The 19,966-nt window shown below is 43.7% G+C and overlaps 1 protein-coding gene across 1 annotated transcript in view; it reads right to left on the minus strand.

Moving 5' to 3' along the window:
- Positions 1-2,554: 2,554 nt before the first annotated feature.
- The window catches only part of FRMPD2 (FERM and PDZ domain containing 2), a 122,831-nt gene continuing 105,419 nt past the window's right edge, over positions 2,555-19,966 (minus strand). Inside the window, exons 28-30 of the mRNA XM_074374351.1 lie at positions 17,068-17,411; positions 9,580-9,861; positions 2,555-5,973 (exon numbers count right to left, since the gene is read on the minus strand). Coding sequence (XP_074230452.1) covers positions 5,970-5,973; positions 9,580-9,861; positions 17,068-17,411 — 630 coding nt within the window. The 3' untranslated portion in view covers positions 2,555-5,969. The remainder of the gene's footprint in view (positions 5,974-9,579; positions 9,862-17,067; positions 17,412-19,966) is intronic.

Raw genomic sequence — 19,966 nt, forward strand, 5'->3', positions numbered from 1 at the left:
AAAATACCCTCGCTGGGGTACCACATCTCCAGAGATATCTCAGATTCAAAATGTTACAAAACCAAACTGATCACCAAATATGATCTTCCTTCCCAACTCAGTGGATGGGGCCACTCATCCGTCCACTCCAGAATCAGCAGTGGTCTCCAGAGTGATCTGACCACTTGTCGTCTCTCCTGCACCAGTCCTTCCTCCATCCCACACACCAGGCTCATCGTTCTGACTAGACATCTGGTTATAACAGACACCTGCGAACAGCCCAGCGTAGTTTATAATCTGTCCCCGCCCCGCCTCTTAACTCCTCCCCTACATCTCGGCACCCCCGACCCCGGCTCACTCTGTCCGTAGCTGCATCTTGGTTGCAGCTTCTCATGCCCCTAAGTGTTTACACGGCTCCTCTCAGAGGAGTGAATGCTTTGCTACACCATCCCAGGCTCTGGCATGACTAATATTTCCTTCTGGGAAAACTCCCTGTTTTCTGTACAACATTCATTCCTATGCCATCATTACAGCATTATCCCCATTGATTATAGAGATGTGTTTGTATTTTGTCTCCTTCACAGGATGCAAGTTCCCAGTGGGCAGTCATCATTCACATTCATCTCTACCCTCCTCGAGCCTCGTCCATAGCCTGCGATACGGTACGTGTTGCAGAGACATGCAGAGCTGTTCCAGATAGTCTTCCTGGTTTTCTCCAGGATTGCTTGACCCTGAAGCTGAGTCCTTTATTCTGCAGCCGAGATGTGTGTGGTTGAAGGATGGAGTTGTAATCTATAAAAAATAATCCTAATATCACCACAAGTGCCACAGTGATGGCACTAACTGTGTCAAAGGGCTCTTGGGGAATCGTGTGGGATCCAGACGGTTGGCAGAGGAGGCTGAGTGCTGTCCCTCTCGGTCAGTGGCTCTGTAACGTTCTGTGGAACCCGCCCTGCTAATCTTTGAGCAGTCATAGCATGGTTAAAGGAGAGTTTGGAAGACCCCTTTTTAAAATTAATCTTTTTTATTTTGCAATAATTAAAGGTTCACATGCAATTATATGAAATAATACAGATGATCCCCTGTCCCCTTCACCCAGTTTGCCCAGCAGTAACATCTTATAAAACTAGGACAGCATCACAACCAGCATATCAACATTAATAGAATCCACCCTTCTTGTTTGCATTTCTTTTGTTCTACTTGTGTGTGTATGTGTCTATTAAGTTCTATACAACCTAAAATTGACAACATCAACTATATTTTAATTTTTTTAAGTGCTATACAATTTTATCACACGGGTGGGTCCCTGTATCCACCATCATAGTCAAGATACAGAACAGTTCCATCACTGTCAGGATCCTTCCTGTAACCACACCCACTTCCTTCCTACCTGCCCCTCTCCTCCCCTGCTTCCTCCTAAACCTAGAGTAACCACAAATCTGTTCTCCATTTTTATAACCCTATCATTTGAAGAATGTTACATAAATGGAATCGTACTGTGCAAACTTTTGCAACTGGCTTTTTTCTCAGCATAATTGTCTAGCAGTCCATCCAAGCCTGTGTCAATAGTTTGGTCCTTTTGGTATGGCTGTACCAAAGTCTGTTTACCTATTCACCTGCTTGAAGGGCATCTGGATTATTTCCAGGTTTGGGCTGTTACAAATAAAACTGCTGTGAACATTCACGTACAGGTTTTTGTGTGAACGCGTTTCTGTTTCTCTGAGATAAATGCCTAATGTGCCATTGCTGAGTCTTATGGTAATTCAATGTTTACTTTCTTGTGGGAAATTTCCCAGAGTGACTATGCCCGTTTAAATACCCATCAGCAATGTAGGAGGGACCCAATTCAACCATATCTTCATCAGCATTTAGTGTTACTGTTGTTTTTTTTATTTTACATTTTGATACATGTATAGAGATAACTTTTTTTTATTGAAGTATAGTCAGTTACAATGTGTCAATTTCTGGTGTACAGCATAATGTTTCAGTCATACATATACATCCATATATTTGTTTTCATATTCTTTTTCATTAAGGGTTACTACGAGGTATTGAATACAGTCCTTGTGCTCTACAGAAGAAATTAATTTTTTATCTATTTTTATATATAGTAGAGATATCTTATTGGGGTTTGACTTTGCATTTCCCTAGTAGCGAATGAGATTGAACATCTTTCATGTGCTTACTTGTCACTTATATATCATCCCCAGGGAAGTATCTGTTCATGTCTTCTGCCTATTTTCTAATTGGATTTTTTGGCATTTTACTGTTGGGTGTTGAGAGTTCTTTATATAGTCTAGATGGTAGTCCTTTGTTGGAAATGTACTTTGCAAATGCTTTCTCTCAGCTTACAGCATTTTTCATCCTCTTGACTGAATCTTTCATGGGGCAAAAGATCAATTTATTAATTTTTCCTTTTATGAATCATGCTTTTGGTGTCAAGTTTAAGAACTCTTTGCCTAGCCCTAGATCCCAATTCTTTCCTTTTCATTTTCTAAAAGTCTCATAGTTTTACACTTAGATTTAAGTCCATGATCCATTTTGAGTTTATTTTTGTACAGGGTGTGATGTTTAGTTTAATGTTCTTTTTTTTTTTTTTTTTTTTGGTCAATGGCTGTCCATTTGTTGAAAGGCTACTCTTTTTCCATTAAATGTCTTCTGCACCTTTGTCAAACATCAATTGGGAATATTTGTGCAGGTTTATTTCTGGGTTCTTTTTTCTAGCCCATTGATCTATATGTCTATCCCTCTGCCACAGTACCCAGACTGGATTATGGTAGCCATTTAATAAGCCTTAATATTGGGTCCAGTAGTTTCTCCCAATTTCTTCTACTTTTTCAAGATGATTTTAGCTGTTCTAGGGCTTGTGCCTCTTCAGGACATATTTTTAATTTATATAATGTAAATGATACAATAAAATTTATCAAATTTACCTATGTCTACAGAATACCTGATGGGGTTGAGGAGGGTACAGCTCAGTGGTAGAGCACATGCTTAGCATGCACAAGGTCCTGGGTCTAATTCATTAAAAAAAAAACAATAACAATAAATATATAAACCTAATTACCTCCCCCCTAAAAAAAAAATACCTTACAGGGAATTTGGTAAGAACATTAGACCTCTAAACTAGTTTGGGGAGAACTGACATCTTTACTGTGTTGAGATGGGAAGCCCACTATGGCTCTGCAATTCAGTGATGAATGTGGACACGTCTGAACAATCTCATACAAGTGGTGTGCTGGCATACAATAGGAGCTTATAAAGGCTTATGGCAGAGAGGGAAGATGGGAGGGCTGGGAAAAGTCTTAAAGAGTTTGGATCAGTGGTTCCCAAATCTGGCCACACATACAGTTCTCTGCTGAGCTTGGTAAGAAATACAAATTTCTGGGTTTCACTCTAGCCCTGCTCAATCAGAGTCTCCAGCATTGAGGCCGGGGGAGCTTTATTTCTAACATCCTCCCCAGCTGATTCTCAGGCACAGCTAGTTTGGAGACGGTGCGATACAGAAGCCAGCCGTGGAAGCAGTTTGCAGGCAATGGGCTGAGTCCCTTAGGACTGTACGCTTCTTTCTGATATTTGTCCTGAAACAAAGCAAGTGGCAGTGGCGGTCAAGTCCACCTAAGACGAGTGAACATGTCCTTCATGAGATATGACTTGTTACAAGTTTTAAAGGATGCATGACTCCATTCATAACCCTGGGGAGAGGGAGGAAGTCCCTTCCTATAAGGAGGAGGACTAGATTCATTTTGAACCTGTAGCCACCCATTTCTTTTCCAAAGAGGAAATAAGCGTCCAGAGTTCAGCAGGATGCAAGCAGTTGCAAACCAGTAAATACTGTTATTTATTCGCTGTATTGCATACTTGGTAATGCCCTAACCTGGCGGCCTAGGGCACCGAGGGAGCTGACTCCAGCTCCGAGAGCATTGGAAAGAAGACTGTTCAGATGCCTCGAAACTTCTTTTTCATTTAAACAGCAGAACAAATCAAATAACCTATAAGACTTTTCTATTAGAAAGAGAACAGGCAATTAGAAATAAAATACATAGAGATGAGTTCATAAATTAAAGTTTAGAGCACCGGCTTCTTTAAACTTCTGTCATTGATTTTGTTTGTTCTCTCTCTTTCTTTCTCTTTTCTATTTCAATCTCTTTATTTTCAGTGTAAAATTCATTATGTAGGTAATAAATATATAAAAGTAAAGGAATTTGTAACAAAATATATTCTCCTAATTCCATCACTCAAATGTGGGGTGACTTCTCTCCCATCGTTGCTTAGTCCCTTCAATTCATTGTCCTTCTCTGCGTGCAGACATGCTTTCCTGTTGCTTTAATCAGTTGGCATACACTTTAGGGTTATTATATCAAACACTTTTCTAAGTTGTGACTTTTTTGTACTTATTCTGTTGTTTTCTTGGCTGCAGAATATCCTCTTATTCCCCCGTACTAGAACTGTCTTTCTTTTCACCCTGTGGTCTTTAACATTACCATATTTTATTCTATGACCATTTCTAGTCTATTCTGTCCATTTTTTTCACTACACACATTGTCTTGATTATGACTACATTCTAAGGCATTTCAGCCATTTTCAGTTTGTTATTTTTCTCAAGAATGCTGAGATAAGCATCTTAAAATAAACGGATTTTTCCTTATGCTGAATTATTTCTCTGGGATACAGGAATAGCATTGTTAGGTCACTGGGCATACATATTTTTATGGCTTTTGATATTTCTGAGAATACCAGCTTCACCGAAGTTTTGCCAAAATTGGGTAGTATTTTTTTAATTTTGTGAATGTGATGGATGCAAATTCATACATTGGCATTATTTTTATTAGAATATGTGTTCGTCTACCATTTGTGTTTTTATCACACACGTTGTCTATTGAAATCCTTTATTAACATATTGTAAATTATAATGGGCTTTCTAAATGTAATCAACATTCATCTCTATTCACAATTACATCAATGTTTTCCGAATTCATAGCTCCTATTTTTATATTAATTTTGTCATTGTTACTATATTAAGTTTTCACTTTTTCAATGTTGTCGGTTTTGTAGGCTTTTTGTTATGCTTTTTATCTCTTGCTGGCAGCTAGTGGACGTTTATTACTCCTCTGTAGATCTGATAAAGCTTGAGTCTGTTTTCTACCAGTTTGCCTATGTGTTTTTAATTTAATCAAGCTTTAAATTAAATTTAATGTAATTTTAGTAGATGAAGGGAATTTCGAGTCTAAATCATCTTTTCCAGCTACCCCAGTTCTGTCTTTGAAGTTGGCCTCCCTCCCCCATACTGAGACACTGACTGCCATGCATCCCCTGTTACATAGCACTGAGTGTGTTCCGTGGCTCACACTGTGGCTCACTGGGTCTATTTCTTTTGTACACTTGATAATCCCAAGTTTTAGCTTTTTAGTGTTCTGTTATGGTGGTAACCACCACCACAATGCTGGATCTGCCACTTCACCCATCCTTTTACTATTAGATGCTGCCATCACATTTTTCCTTCATGTAATGTTTTAGAATCATAGCCCAAAAAGGAAAATAATTTTAAGAGTTTATAACCATTGGCAGATGCATAGGAAGAACACAGAGAGATGAGAGATGACAAAACATACTTCTTCATGGCTTTCGAGCCAAGTCTCTCAGCAGATTCCTTTGAGGGAACCGGGGGCTCTTTGAAAACCATGGAAACTGCTTCAACCATTGGAGAACCTAAAAGTGCCCAGAACTGAAGAGGGGCCACAACCACTATTCAAAATGAGTTCCAGAAGTGATAGGCATGATCTTCTTGAAGTCACCTCTTCACCACTGGGCCAGACCCTCCATCCCACGTCACGTTCTCAGGAACCCTCAAGTTCCTTTACTGATTGTGGAGTATGTGGGTACATTGGCTGGACCAACATCTGAGGATTCTTCCATGTGATCACAGTCAGAAGGATGTTCATGCAGAAATCCTTGGGTTCTGTCTCGGGAGACTGTCCCCATTTCTCTGCTTATCTAAAACAATAAGCAGCTTTTACTGGGTCACCTCTGCCTGTGGTCAGCAGCCTTCCCTAAATAGAACAGTTCAATTGCTTTCTTAATCCCACTGGGCAGCAGGGGTTGTTTTAGCCTCATAAGAGAGAAATACTTTGGGAGGAAAATAGTAGGATTCATGACATGTGATGGAAAGACGTGTGTGTAACACAGGCCTATGTGGAAAGACACATTCTAGGGGAAATGTAAAAATGCACCAGAAGTAGAATCAGACAGATGCAGTGTGAATCTGCCCCTCCCAGTTGTATGATCGTAGGCAAATTAAATAAACCTTCCAAGCCCCATTTATAAAAGAGAAATAAGAATACCACTCAAAGTTGATAAGAGGATTAAACTAAATCACCTATAGACACTTCCTATATATATATATTACTGTCAATATATAACAGGGCGAAATAAAGCCATTTGTTATAAGTTTTGAAGGACACATGACTCCATCCATAAGCAAAGTCCTTTTTACACCCTCCAAGACTTCTCTGTACTTCCGGGATGAAGAGAGAATATATACAACAGAGGTCCTCAACCTTTTGGGGGTGATGGACCGCCTACGGAACTTGAAGAATGTTAAGAGCTGCTTTCTCCAAAGAAGCAGCGAGTCAACACTCTAACTGTAGAGCTCCCCGGGTGCCTTGAAGCACATGTGTGGGCAGCTCCATGGAGCCCAGGCTAAGTCATGCCTTGAGCACTTAACCCTGCAGGCCCGTCTTCAGTCAGCAAGGTGGATAAGTGACAGTGTACAGGACTCAGCCTAACTACGCCCCAAGCCATCATCCATAGCTGAGGGCTACTCAGTCCACCTTGGATCCTGACACTTTTACCATAAACCAGTACCTCTCCCCACCCCACACCTTATGTTAGGGCACAAATCTGACAAAATTGCCTAGTTCCTTTGTCTACGTGGGGCAAAAAACCCCAACAGTACTGAATGCATTAGTAATGTTGCATCATTTCACTGAAGCAGTTTCCTCCTTTAAGATTTATGATTAAAAACAGCTAACATTTCCATATGATCCAGCAATCCCACTCCTGCACATATTATATCCGGAGGAAACTCTAATTCAAAAAGATACATGCACCCTAATGTTCATGGAACACTGTATACAACAGCCAAGACATGGAAACAATGACAGATGATTGGATAAAGAACATGTGGTATATTTATACAGTGGAATACTACTCAGCCACAAAAAATGATGACACTTGCAGCAACATGGATGGACCTAGAGATTATCATAGTAAGTGAAGTAAGTCAGACAGAGAATGACAAATATATGATATCACTTATATGTGGAATCTAAAAAAATGACAAAAAATGGACTTATAACAAAACAAAAACAGACTCACAGACATACAAAACAAACTTACGGTGACCAAAGGGGAAAGGGGAAGAGGAGGGATAAATTAGGAGCTTGGGATTTGCAGATATTAACTGCCATATATAAAATACATAAACAACAAGGTCCTATTGTATAGCACAGGGAACTACATTCAATATCTTACAATAACCTAAAATGAAAAAGAATGTATATCTGTTTAACTGAATCACTATGCTGTACACCAGAAACTAATACAGCATTGTAAATCAACTATGCTTCAATTTTTTTAAAAATGGCTAACACTTTTTGAGTCCTTACTACATGCCACACAGTGCGCTAAACATTTGACACGCATTGTCATCTAACCCTCCCAAGAACAGCACGTGGTAGATTTCATTATCTCCATTTGACAGTCAGTTAGCTGAGTCTTAGGTGGTTTAAAAGTCATTTGCTGCGGGTCACTTAGGTAGTGAGTAGCAGACCTGACTTGGAGCCCTGCTCTCAATACTCTGATCTCTGCCCCTTCCCTCCAGGGCACTGCAGATTTCCTGGGACATTTCATAAGTGCTGACAAGTATGGTCCTTAGTTGCTTTCCTGTGGATTTCCAAAGCACCACTCTATTTTCTTTTAGTTCCCCAGCCCCGAGGAGCCCCCTCTGGGAAGATTGCCCTCCACATATAAGCTGCTCCCTGCTTACTAAACATTTTTGTGAATCCATAATGCATCATTCCCAGAGCTGTCAGAATGTCTGACTTCCCCATAAATGGCATACCAACCTTCAAAGCCTGCATGTCATCCCCTCTATTAACGTGTTGCTTCCTATTTCAGGTAAGAACCAGCCCTCTTGTCATATTTGAGTTTCAAATATCCACCCACCTTATCAGCTAGCCTGCCACTGTCCTCTAAGAATCCAGTTCAATCATTTGTGATGAAAATGTAGCTGGGACACAATGGAATGAAATTGAACATACCCAAAGCTTCACAGCCAATGCCTTCGTCAGTTTCAATGTGTCTTGAAAACGTGTTTATGTGAAAGTTTCTTGAACATTCAGCATTTTTCAAATACTGGAACTACTTATATTGTAGGCACTTTAACAGCAAGCTGGGTGATTTACCAACCTGTCCAGAGTTTAACCCTCCCTCCCTGACATTTTTTTTACTACACTTACTCCTCCCATGTCTTTTTTTTTTTTTTAACTGAAGTCTAGTCAGTTTACCTGTTGTGACAATTTCCGGTGTATACCATCATGTTTCAGTCATACATGTACATACATATATTCCTTTTCAAATTCTTCTCATTATAGGTTACTACAAGATATTAAATATAGTTCCCCGTGCTACACAGTAGGAACTTGTTATTTATCTATTTTATCTATAGTAGTTAATATCTGCAAATCTCCCAGTTTATCCCTCCTCCCCACTTTCCTCCCTGGTAATTGTAAGTTTGTTTTCTATGTCTGTGAGTCTGTTTCTCTTTTGTAAATAAGTTCGTTTGTGTCTTTTTTTTTTTTTTGGATTTCACATATAAGTGATAGCATATGCATTTTTCTTTCTCTTTCTGGCTTACTTCACTTAGTATGATGATCTCCAGGTCTACCCATGTTGCTGCAAATAGTCCTCCCATACACTCTTTATCAGTATGATCTGACTCCAGCCTGGTCACCCAGTCCCAGCTTCTGGCAGAGCCTTGTGTCAACAGTTTGACTTTCTTGTTCAAGCAAGAGCTCACCATATTGAGACACAGGGGCTGCTGAGATGGGCCACGTCATATGACACCAAGAGTCTTCTCCAAAACACATTTAGCCCAGGGGCTGGCAGGGACAGACAAAACAGGAATCAGCACTTCCCAAGCAACCCACTGAAAGAGAGGCCTGAGGAGAGATGGTACAGCCGGCCACATGCGAAAGGCAGTATCCATCCACGGCTCCTGGTCCAGGGTCAGCAGAGGAGAGCAGGGGGTTCATGGAGTGAGACCTAGGGTTGAGTTGTGACTCTGTCCCTTACTCACTGGTGTCTCTGGGAAAGTCCCAAATGTGTCATCTGTAAAATGGAAATGACAATAACCCTCTCTCATAGGGTTGTTGCCATGGAACATGGACCACTATAAGTGTGGCAATGAGGTGTGACCTCCAGAGGGGATGTAAGGGGAACATGGCGATGCCCGTGGACCATCACGCAGCCAAAGTAAAAACACTGTGTCCCTCTAGAAGTCAGCCCAGCCTCATGCCACCTAGACAGAGCGATACCCACCTGAGGGTGCCATCATCCGGGTCCTCAGCCTCCTCGAGGTCTTCCCACTCACTCTCACTGTCATGGGGCTCTTCTGGAGGCAAAGACTTTGAGAAAGTCCCCCAAGAACAGAACTGCGGTAAGGGAATGGTCCCTGAATCTGCCTCCAGACATTCTCCACAGGGTAGCTGGTCTTCCAAGGCAGAGTTGATGATGAGATAGGCTTCATCCCCCCAGGTGGGAGGAGGGGCTTCAGGTGGATGGCACACGTCACCTTCCTCATCATCACTGTACCATTGAGGACTAGAAAACAGAAACCCATGTGTCTTCCAGTGTTGATCAGAAATTCCTCTCCCCACCTTCCCTTGTTTTCAGGATGCTCATGGTGACCCATCACAGGAGAGCCAGCCAGGCTTCAGACAGTTCCTGCCAAAGACTGCTCTGGGACCAGGAGGTGAATAGTGAATAAGGCATGGCCCCTGTCTTTGAAGAGACCCGGATTTAACAGAAAGAGCGAGCAGTGAAGAAATGTTACAATCCAAGTAGTAAGCACTATGGTAGCGGCAGCACACAGCGTTATGGAAGCGGTGGGGGCAGGGGAGCTCCCTGTCAAGTCCACGAGACCATGGGGGAATTTGCCAGAGGGGGTGGCATCAAAAGCAGAGCTCTGGCCCAGTTCTAGGAACTGGAAGTCAGTCAGACCTCCAACAAATTTATGCACTTCCCTGGGACCTCAGTTTTCTCATCTGAAAAATGGGAAGGTCAAGAAACTTACAGGATTGTTGGGATGCTTAAGTTAAATAATTCTGATATAGCCATCCACGGTTCCTGGGCCAGGGTAAGTTCTCAGCCAATGGACAAAACCATGATTACTACTATGATTATGATCGCTCCTTCAACAGAGAAATTAAATCAAAAGGGCCAAAGCAGGAGGCTGGGAACAACTTAAGCAGGTGACCTTCAAGGTGCTTTGTGCAAATTTCAGGTCCATTTCTGAGCACAGAAAAAGTGCCTATTTGGAGAGGCAGCCAGCTGGCATGGCATTTACTCCCTGAGTGACACAGAAAGAGGATGAACAGAGAGGCTCATTGTCTGGTGACAAAGATGCAGATGCAACGGTGAGCAGTAAGCCTTCCAGAGGCTGCGTGAAGGTCACCACACAGGCTTTGTGATTAGAAAGAGCGGTCCATGCAGACAGAGCGTTCTGCCCAGTGCTTCCAACATGCAGAGAAGGTACTCAGAAAATGTCTGTTGAGAGTCTGGTTAGAGAAGATGAGAAGGAAAATCTAAAAGAAATGTACACAGGTTGAACTTTGTACCAAATACACAAATCCTTGTTTATCAGCCTCCTGCCCCACCCCCAAATCAATGCGTTGGCTTTGTCAGTGTCCCCTGCCCTCCCTCTCTCTTTCCCACAGTGCCTCTTCCCCTTAAAGTCAGCTTGGGCCCCTCCCCATAGCTACCAGCCCCCCGAACACCCATACAGCTGGTCCTCCTCCCCCACTGGAGCCATAGTGTCAGTCCCAACCCGAGTTTTGCTCTCAAAGAGACATCATTTCTGCTCACAAGAGCTACAGGGCTCGTGTGAGTGTGCATTTCATGTAAATATACACACACGTGTGTGTTTGAAAAGGACACTATATGCTCCAAGGACTAAAGAGGAACGCTTACTTTAAGAAAACAATATTTACTAACACAACATTGTAAATCAACTCTACTTCAATTAAAAATATTTAAGAAAAGAAAAGAAAAAACAACATTTAAAAATTACTAAGCATTTCAAGGAAAATTTGGCTTAAAACCTTAAAGTACTTGACTGAATTGTGTAGAAAGTGTGTTTTTTAATAAACAAAGGAAGGGAATGCTGGGGAAGTTTTGTCAAAAGACAAGAAATCTAGCCTGGTGCCCAGGTCCACCCTGTCCCCTGTCCCCTACCCCCTCTCCCCCTTCCCTGCCAAGAAGCAAGTGGCAACACTGCAGTGCCTGACGATCCAGGCCTCACCTCTCACGACCATGCTCCTTCAACATTTCTAATAAGCTCTTTGCTCACCAGGTTGGATCTGGGGCTCCAGCTACTGGCCCTGCCTGGAGGGAGACCCAGGGAGGCCATCAGCCCGAGCAGCAAGAGGCAAGGCTGTTGGGATGTCCAGAGAAGGTTTGGTGATCTCCAAGGTGACATCCTGGCCATTGTCCCACCACAAGTCGGGGAGAATAATGGCCTTTCCATCCACCCTTCCACCCTGGCCACCAGGATGCTCTTGGGGATCTGACCTGGAGTTTGCCTGTGGGCGTGGGGAAAGGGAGTAAGAACAGAAGAGGCACCAGAAGGCCCACGGAAGCCCCCAGGCAGAGCCTCCTGCACGGAAGGGGCAAGACTTGGAGATGCGGAGAATTTGATAAGGATGGTGGTATGCTTTTGAGCAAGGCCAGATGTCTTGGCAGGTGGACGTGCCAGGGAAAGAGGCAGAGTCCTTCACCCAGGGCTCAAGGCCAGCTCAGGATCTGGGAATAATGCTGCATAATTCTCCCATCCAGAACCTGAAAGGGATTGAGGTGCTCTGAGTTCTCTGCTCACCCGCAGGTCCATTTTATGACCTCAGCTGCTCCCTGCACTCTTCCCCTCCCTCCCAAGTTGTCTGACAAAAGGAGCCTTTTATAGACAGGTGGCATCTGGAGGAGACTCTGGAGACCCCACCTGGGATCTCTGCCCAGCCATCTCCCTAACACAAGCTGGCAGGGCCTAGGAACCACACCCCTCACCAGACCCTGCAACTCTTCAGCCTCTGCTTTCAAGGAAAGGAGCCCTGGTTCAGCTCAGGTCAGTGAAATCAGTGTGAAGCCTCTGCTTGCTACAGGGTATTTACTGAGAGTGGCCGACACCGTGCCCAACATCCCTGGAGAGCTGTTCTTTAGAAACTTGGGCCACTGACTTCCTGGGGGGAGTGGCCAGAATGGAAGAGTGGAAAGACCCAGAGGTCACCTCCTCTCTTGAGCACACCAAAATCACAACTATCTGCAGAACAATCATCGATGAAAAAGACGAACCTACCAGAAAAGATCTACCACTAAAGACATAACGAAGGAACCACAGTAAGACGGGTAGGAGGGGCGGACTCACGATATAATCAGATCCAGGAGGGTGACCCACAAACTGGAGAACAACTGCGGGGCAGAAGTTCTGAGCCCCACGTTGGGCCCTGCAGGCCGGAATTCCGGCACTGGGAAGGTGAGCCCCCAGAGCACTTGGCTTTGAAGGCCAGCAGGGCTTACTCGCAGGAGCCCCCCAGGACTGGGGGGAAACAGAGATTCCACTCTTAAAGGGCGCACGCAAAATCTCACTTGCACCAGGAGCCAGGGCAAAAGTGGAACCTTGGGCCACCAAAATCACGTGTGCCTTTCAGGAAAACAAGCCAAATGCGTAGACAGCAGCATTTCAGGCCTGAAATGCTAGGTTTCGTAATTGCCCTATTTACTGCAGGGAAACCCGCAATGAAGTGCAGGCTTCGTGTCTCTTCGTGTGGGGCTCCACCTTCTCCAGGTCTCCTGCACCAGGCCCCCCGCCACGTCCCTGCTAGCCCAGTGAGTGCAGCTGGGATCTCAGGGTCCGTGCCAAGTTTAACATCAGCAGGTTGGGTTTGCAGTGACTCTAAGACATCAAGAAGGGACGTTCAGTGGACCACTGGGTTTGAAGCTCAGTTGATAATCCTGAGCTGGAGAGCAATATTTAAGAGTCATCAGAGTGGGGTGCCTGGCTTGGTGTGTATGGGAGGGGGGTTCCCCAGGGAGCCTGTAAGTGTGGGGAGAGAACTCAGCTGAAGGCAGCACCCACGACCAGCCTGTAGCGGGCTCTGCTCTGCAGGGCTAGATGAACCACTGATGCTCCTGGCCAGGCATCTGCCTCCTTCGCTCTCCTCAGTCACACTCCAGCTCCAGAGCAGGCCTTCACAGGGGTCCCCTGTGCCCTCCCTTTGACCCACAGCCGGCCCACCTGGCAGCCTCATTCACCCCTCGGCCAGCTACTCTGAGGTCACACCTGGCATGGAAGCTTCAGTTGAGTTAGACCCCTAGTCCCCTCATCATCTTTTGCTATTCCAGGAACTCTGTCCTCCCCAGAAGGTACACAGTAACTTTAGGTTTATTTCAAGGACTCGGCCTCATTTTGCATTTTTAAATGATCATGAAGACTTATATCCTCATGTTCACTACATGATACTTGCTGAAATGACATGCATTTTAATTACAGGAATATAAATATATACACTAGGAGGGGAGAGAAAGAAAGAGAGGGAGAGGGAGAAAGAGAGAGAGAGAGAAAGGAAAGACCAACTTCCCAAGGCTCAGCCCTGAAGCGAGCATGAGTGGGAAACTTGAATGAGCCATCCCTTCATTCCTGTGAGGTCAACATTTAAAGAGAAGCATTTTGCAGTCAGTATGGCCTGTAAAGGCAAACCACCAGACTTCATCTGTGGCTCAACCAAAGAAGAAGCGACCTGCTCCCACACCAAGGAGGGAAAAACATCACACCTTGCAAAGTGATGTTCAGGGTAACATGACTTGATGTGGTTTTTGCCTTATGCCCTAACTTTAGAAACTAACCTTGCATAAGATGCAACTCCAGCCAAGTACCAAGTCCTCTCTCTGGAAGGCACACAATTCCAGTGGTCTTCCATGAAAATGTACTGTACTGCTTTATTACATGTTTTATAAAGATCTACCGTGCTATGGTAGTAATAGATGGACAGTGTGGTAAAAGAAAAGAAGAAGAAATGTCAAACTTCATCTTCTCCAAGAACACTGGCTTTGCTGGGTGCTGGCAGCCATCTGACTGTAGGAAGTAGCCACCTGGTAGATGACAGTGCGCTGGGAATTTCAATTGATAGGACCTGCTTTTTAGCTGGAAATGGCTCTGGAAAAGGAAAGAAAATTGACTTGGGTTGAGTTCCTGCTGGGAGCCAGGCACTGGGTTAGCACTCTGCACATGTGTTATCTCTTTCGAACTGCACGGCACCCTGTGGAATTGTCTGTGTCTTCATTTCCATTTGAGAAGCCTCAAGCTCAGGAAATTCAACTCTCTGGGCATGGGCATGCTAGGAAGTGGTAGAGCTGAAAGCAAGGCTCTCTGATCAAGAAGTCAGTGCTCTTTTTGTTCTAAACCACAGAAAGAGAACTTCACTCGTGGATGCTGGCAAACAAAGGGGCAGTTACCTGGGACAGCCACCTCAGAACTGAGCTATGGACATTCGAGATGGGGTCCACCAAGAACCACAACCCCACTTTGGAATCCTAATTCCTACCCTACCCAGGGGCTCGGGGAACTGTGTCCGAGGATCGCTGGGTATGTACCATGCTTTTCCTCCTGTAGGGGACAGCCACTAAGTACGTGTGCTCTAAGCGCAAGCTGATGTCCCATGGGAGGAGAAGCTAATGTGGTTTGAGTCCTTCCTTTGGAGAGAAAGAGGACTTCCATTTCTGAATGGGAGAGAGGAGACAAAAGTACAAGTGAAACACAGTAAAAGGAAATGTGATGAGGTGGAGAGCTGCCATCACCAGGGCCACGGGAGCCAAGTGCAAGGGGGAGGAGTCGGCCATGGAGGGAGTCAATGCAAAGAACAGCAAGCCTGCCCACCTGTTACCCTGTGGACCACATGGTCTGGGGCATTGAGCATGGAGCAGCAACCAAGATGGCCCGATCAGAGGCTCCACCAGAATGTTCTGAACAGGCTGTCAATACTCTTGTATAATTCTGGGAAGGGGCCACCCCCTTCCAAGGATGGCAGGTTTTGGACATCTGGTATACCCTTGCAAGTAGGGACGCTAAGCCAAATTTAATTTGATCCAGAAATATAAAATGATATGATGTTTCTTTTTTTTTTTTAAGGAATGACAAAAATATAAGGGGGAAAAGGTGTCAGGATTTTATAAGAAGAAGATAAAGAAAGGCAGATTTCACCTTAATATAAGGAAGAACTTGCTGATTGACAACGACACGATGATAAAATGGGCCACCTCAAGAGGTAGCAAATTCTGCATCCCTGGAGCTATTCAGGCAAAAGCAGGCCCTCTACTTCAGGGATGTCACAGAGCAGATGCCAGCATGGAATGTGAGGTTAGATGAGATCGTTTTTACATTGAACAACCCCGAGTTTTTTGTGAGTTCGTGAATAAAACAGTGACAACCTATACTAATAATTAGTTTAAAATACTACTATTAATAAATAATGACTATATTAGATTTAAGGCACATGGCAAGCCAAACTCCAGAGTCACACTTTATAATCCAGTTTTCAGGGTTTCTGTCCATCACCCCAGACTATCAGTAAAATCTTCAGAAATCCGAATGAGTGGTCCCTTGCCTGAAGGGAAGTACATTTCCTTGTGTATTTCCTACAAGATCATACAAATACTTGTCCTTGGATAAAGCTCTGCAGGTTAATTTCCTGTATCATTTGATCAAGTGTATCAACTACGGCCTAGAAGAAGGCAACTGTAAGGAATTATAAACACACTGGTGCTCATGCGTTTCAGAAAATGAAAATGAATACCACCGCCCAAACTTGCTCACCCACTCGGTTCTGCTTCGCAGAGTAGTTGAATTTTGTTTGGTTGGCACAATACAGCATACTTTAAAAAAATTGACTCTGGATGCTTCTAGGAAACATGTCTGGCTCCTGCTGTCCCAGATCTCATGCTGCCTAATTGCATTACCCCAGCTGCTTCGTAGTTCATGTCACCTACCAGTCCCTCGTCAAGCTCCTAGGATGACCGACAACTAAGAGCCATTTAATCTCGGTGAGTTTTTACAGTGTCAAACACAAGCAACTGTTCCTCATATTTGGCTGCTTTGTGCCTATGAATCTAGCTGGCACACACCCAGAAGCAGTGTCTTGCCCTCTCTCTGTGCTGGATCCCCTCTCTCTACTTCTAACAAGTTTCCAAGCACTTTGAGTATGTGTAACAAGCACTCATCAAACTGAATGGAGGAGTATGTTTTCCAACAGAACAGGACTGACAATTAGAAATACTTACGGGTGGATGAGCACAAAGATGCAGACGAAGATAAAAATAAATGGCTATTGAAATGAATGCTTCAGTCTGGTTTTGAAGATGTAGATTTTTTTTTAAAAGCTAGTGTTGATTATAAAGCATTATATTAGCAGTAGAAATGATGATGCACACGTGGAAAAATTCTTTCTTAACACAGTGCTTCAAGAGGCCTTGAGAGGTGCAGGACAAAGGTTTGTGTGGTGGGAAGAAATCCCAAAGCCTGCCATCTGTGGTCTCCAAGGATACTGGAGGACCTCTGGATGGGGTCTGCTTTCCCCAAAGCTCACAAGCTGTGGCTCCAGCAGCTCCAGATTTTATGTTTCTCTTGTTTCCTCCTCCCTCCACATGCCCAGCACAGGTCCTGGGCCCCATAAGCATCTGGGCACAGTTATTGATTCCTTGATTGCAATTTCTAGCAATGAAATGCATATGATTTAAAGTACGTCTGCAAAGAGGTGAACTTACCTTTCAAGTCTCCTGATATCGCAAACTGAATAGCAGTTTTGCCTCACATCCTTTTCCAAAGAGGTAGCCAATGCTGATGCAACCACTTCTCGGTGAAGTCGGCATAAATGAGGGTAGGAATCCTGTGGACACGTCAAGGAAGTGTCCCAGGGTCTCTCTGTGTCTTGGTCCCATTGTGCCTCTCTGGTGGCCGGTTGGAAAGACTCTGGCCTGAGACCCAGGCCTTCCCCTGCATCTGGGGAGGCACTGTCCTTTTGGCTGTCCTCTCGATCCAGGCTGGGGCTCTGCTTTGAGTCAGTGCATGTCGCTCTGGTGAATTCTTTGTCTGCTGACAGCAAGGGTGTCTATTGAAAAATAATGGTAAGGATTACTGGATCCACAGCGCACACTGAGCAAGATCTAAAATTGCTTTTTAAAAAAAAAAATAATAAGCTTTTTCTTCATGTAATTGGAGAGCAGAGCCATTAAGAGATGGGATCAGTCTCCTTCTGTCAGAACCCCAGCTTCCACTGAGCAAAACACTGAACCATCTCTTAAGCCTCTTAGCTTGGGACCATTGGAAGCTCTTGATAAATGTAAGCATCATTCATTTATTAATAAAAATATCTTGAAAATGTAGAAAATATGAAAACAGAAGTAATGACTCTTTATCCCACTTGGCAAGAAGGAATTTTTTAAAGACTCTTTGTCTTCATTGGTCCTCAGTCAAAGATGGTCCATTTTCACAGCTTCATCTCCCCTCCATCATGATGCCCTTTCCTGGGTCTCCTCCTCACTTCTCCAAACATTTCTTGATTCTCCTCATCTGCTTACATCCCTACTGGGCCTTTTAGGTTCTGATTTTGATGACCAGCTGTGACACACTAACACTGCTCAGCTTTCTATAGGTTAAAAAAAAAAACCTGTGCTTCAGTAGAAAACCATGCATTGGCCACAGCACAGCCTTCTGAGTTATCTGATTCTAGCTATATTCCTTGTTTTGATCTATTTTAAAACTCTGTATAACTAAAAATGCTGCTCTTTGAAAACTCTTTTGAGCAAGTTTGAACATCTGCCTGGTTCCCTCATGGAATGAGTTAAATAAAATCTTGAACATGTGTTCATCATTATATTCTCTCCCTGTAAGAATCGTGACTTTACCTTTTCTTGAAAATTATCTTTTACTACTTCTGTCTCATGACCTACATCCCTAATGTGACAGAGTACATGGACTTTCGAGCCAGACGGGACTGGGCTCTGGGCTCTGGCCCCTGCCCTCTCCTATAACACAGGAACCTGTCCCCTGTCCCCCAGCCTAGTGGTCTCATCTTTCTGATTGCCCACTCCCCACAGTGAGGGAGGATGCACCTCCAAAAATATGCACTTTTATGTAATTATAAATTATAAACACTTAGGACTCTACTGACATATGAGTACACTCTAAAGGGTATACTCAAAACTGAAATTTGAAATAGATGAGATAAAAAAGAAATAGTGACTGTCTGTTCAGTTCTTCTGCCCATATTTTAAATGGGTTGTTTGCTTTTTAACTGAAGTACAGTTGATTTTAAAAATAAAAAAAGAAGACGACTAACAGGTTCTGGAATCTAACATCCAGCATGGTGATTCTAACGACACAGTATCCCATTAATGATACTGTATCATATACCTGAATGTTGCTCAGAGAGTAAATCCAAAATGTTCTCACCCCCCAAAAGAAACAATAATTATGTAACGGAATGGAGGGAGTAGCTCACATGACAGTGGTAATCATTTTGCAGTTTATAAATGTATCGAAACACATTGTTATGTGATGTTATTACAATGTAATATCAATTATATCTCGATACAGCTGGGGAGGAAAAAGAGACAGCAACTCCTAAAGGGAAAATGATACCAGCTTTCTATGCAATCTTGAAGAAAGATCCTTCAAAATATCTACTAAAAAAAAAAATTGGGACTCAAAATTAAGTAAATAGATAGATAGATACATACATACATACATACATATATAGATACATAGATAGTAAAAGGAGTTATCTTTTCTCTCATCCTCCTTGGGAGACCTCCAGAAACCTCCTTTTCAATCACTCCTGTCCTTCCAGCTCATCACCCCCAGGACTCATTCTTCAGAAATTCTTCAGCCTCTTGAAGGCTTCCAGTGGAGGGACCTGCTGCTTTTTCACCACTGCTCCCAGTTCCCATCTTCAAAGTCCTTCCTCACTTTCCTTTTACTCTGCTTAGATTCCATAGTCTGTCCCATAAACACTCCCTGAAAAACAAATTCCTGAGCTCCCATCCTCTCCCCCATCCCTGCCTCCATCACATGTTGCTCACAGGTGCTGGATTTTAATTCCAGCTCTTAGTGCCATGATATGTGGGCTCCACACCCGCTTCTGAGCCCCTGACTAATGCCACAGATAGGAGCACAGATGTCAAACAGGCACTCAAGACTTCCAGGTCATCTTCCTCTACGTCCTTAGTAAATTCACTTCCCTGTTCTCTCTACCCTCTAAATGATTTCTCATCTTCTCTTTCCACAAGTGTCCAATAACCACCCCCTGCAAGTTGCCTCTTACTTTACAGTGAGAATGGACACATTCAGAGAAGAATCCTTCATCTCCCCATTTCAAAGTCTACCAACCAGCCTGCACCCCTACTCCAATGTCCTCTCCCACCTACCAATCCACCCCTTTTCTCTGCTCTTCGAATGAATGCCTATACTCACTATTTCATTGCCCCCTCCTTCTCCCTTGTACCCGCTCCAACCAGGCTTCTGTCCTCATCATTCAATAGAAAGAGCTCTGATCAGGGTCCCTCATGGCCTTCATCTCTCTAAAGCCACAGGATAATTCTCTGCCCTCATTTCACTCTAACTCTCAGCAACATTCAACATAATTGGCCCCTCCTCCTTCTTGAG

This window comes from Camelus bactrianus, chromosome 11 (assembly GCF_048773025.1).
Source record: "Camelus bactrianus isolate YW-2024 breed Bactrian camel chromosome 11, ASM4877302v1, whole genome shotgun sequence".
NCBI classification, from domain to species: domain Eukaryota; kingdom Metazoa; phylum Chordata; class Mammalia; order Artiodactyla; family Camelidae; genus Camelus; species Camelus bactrianus.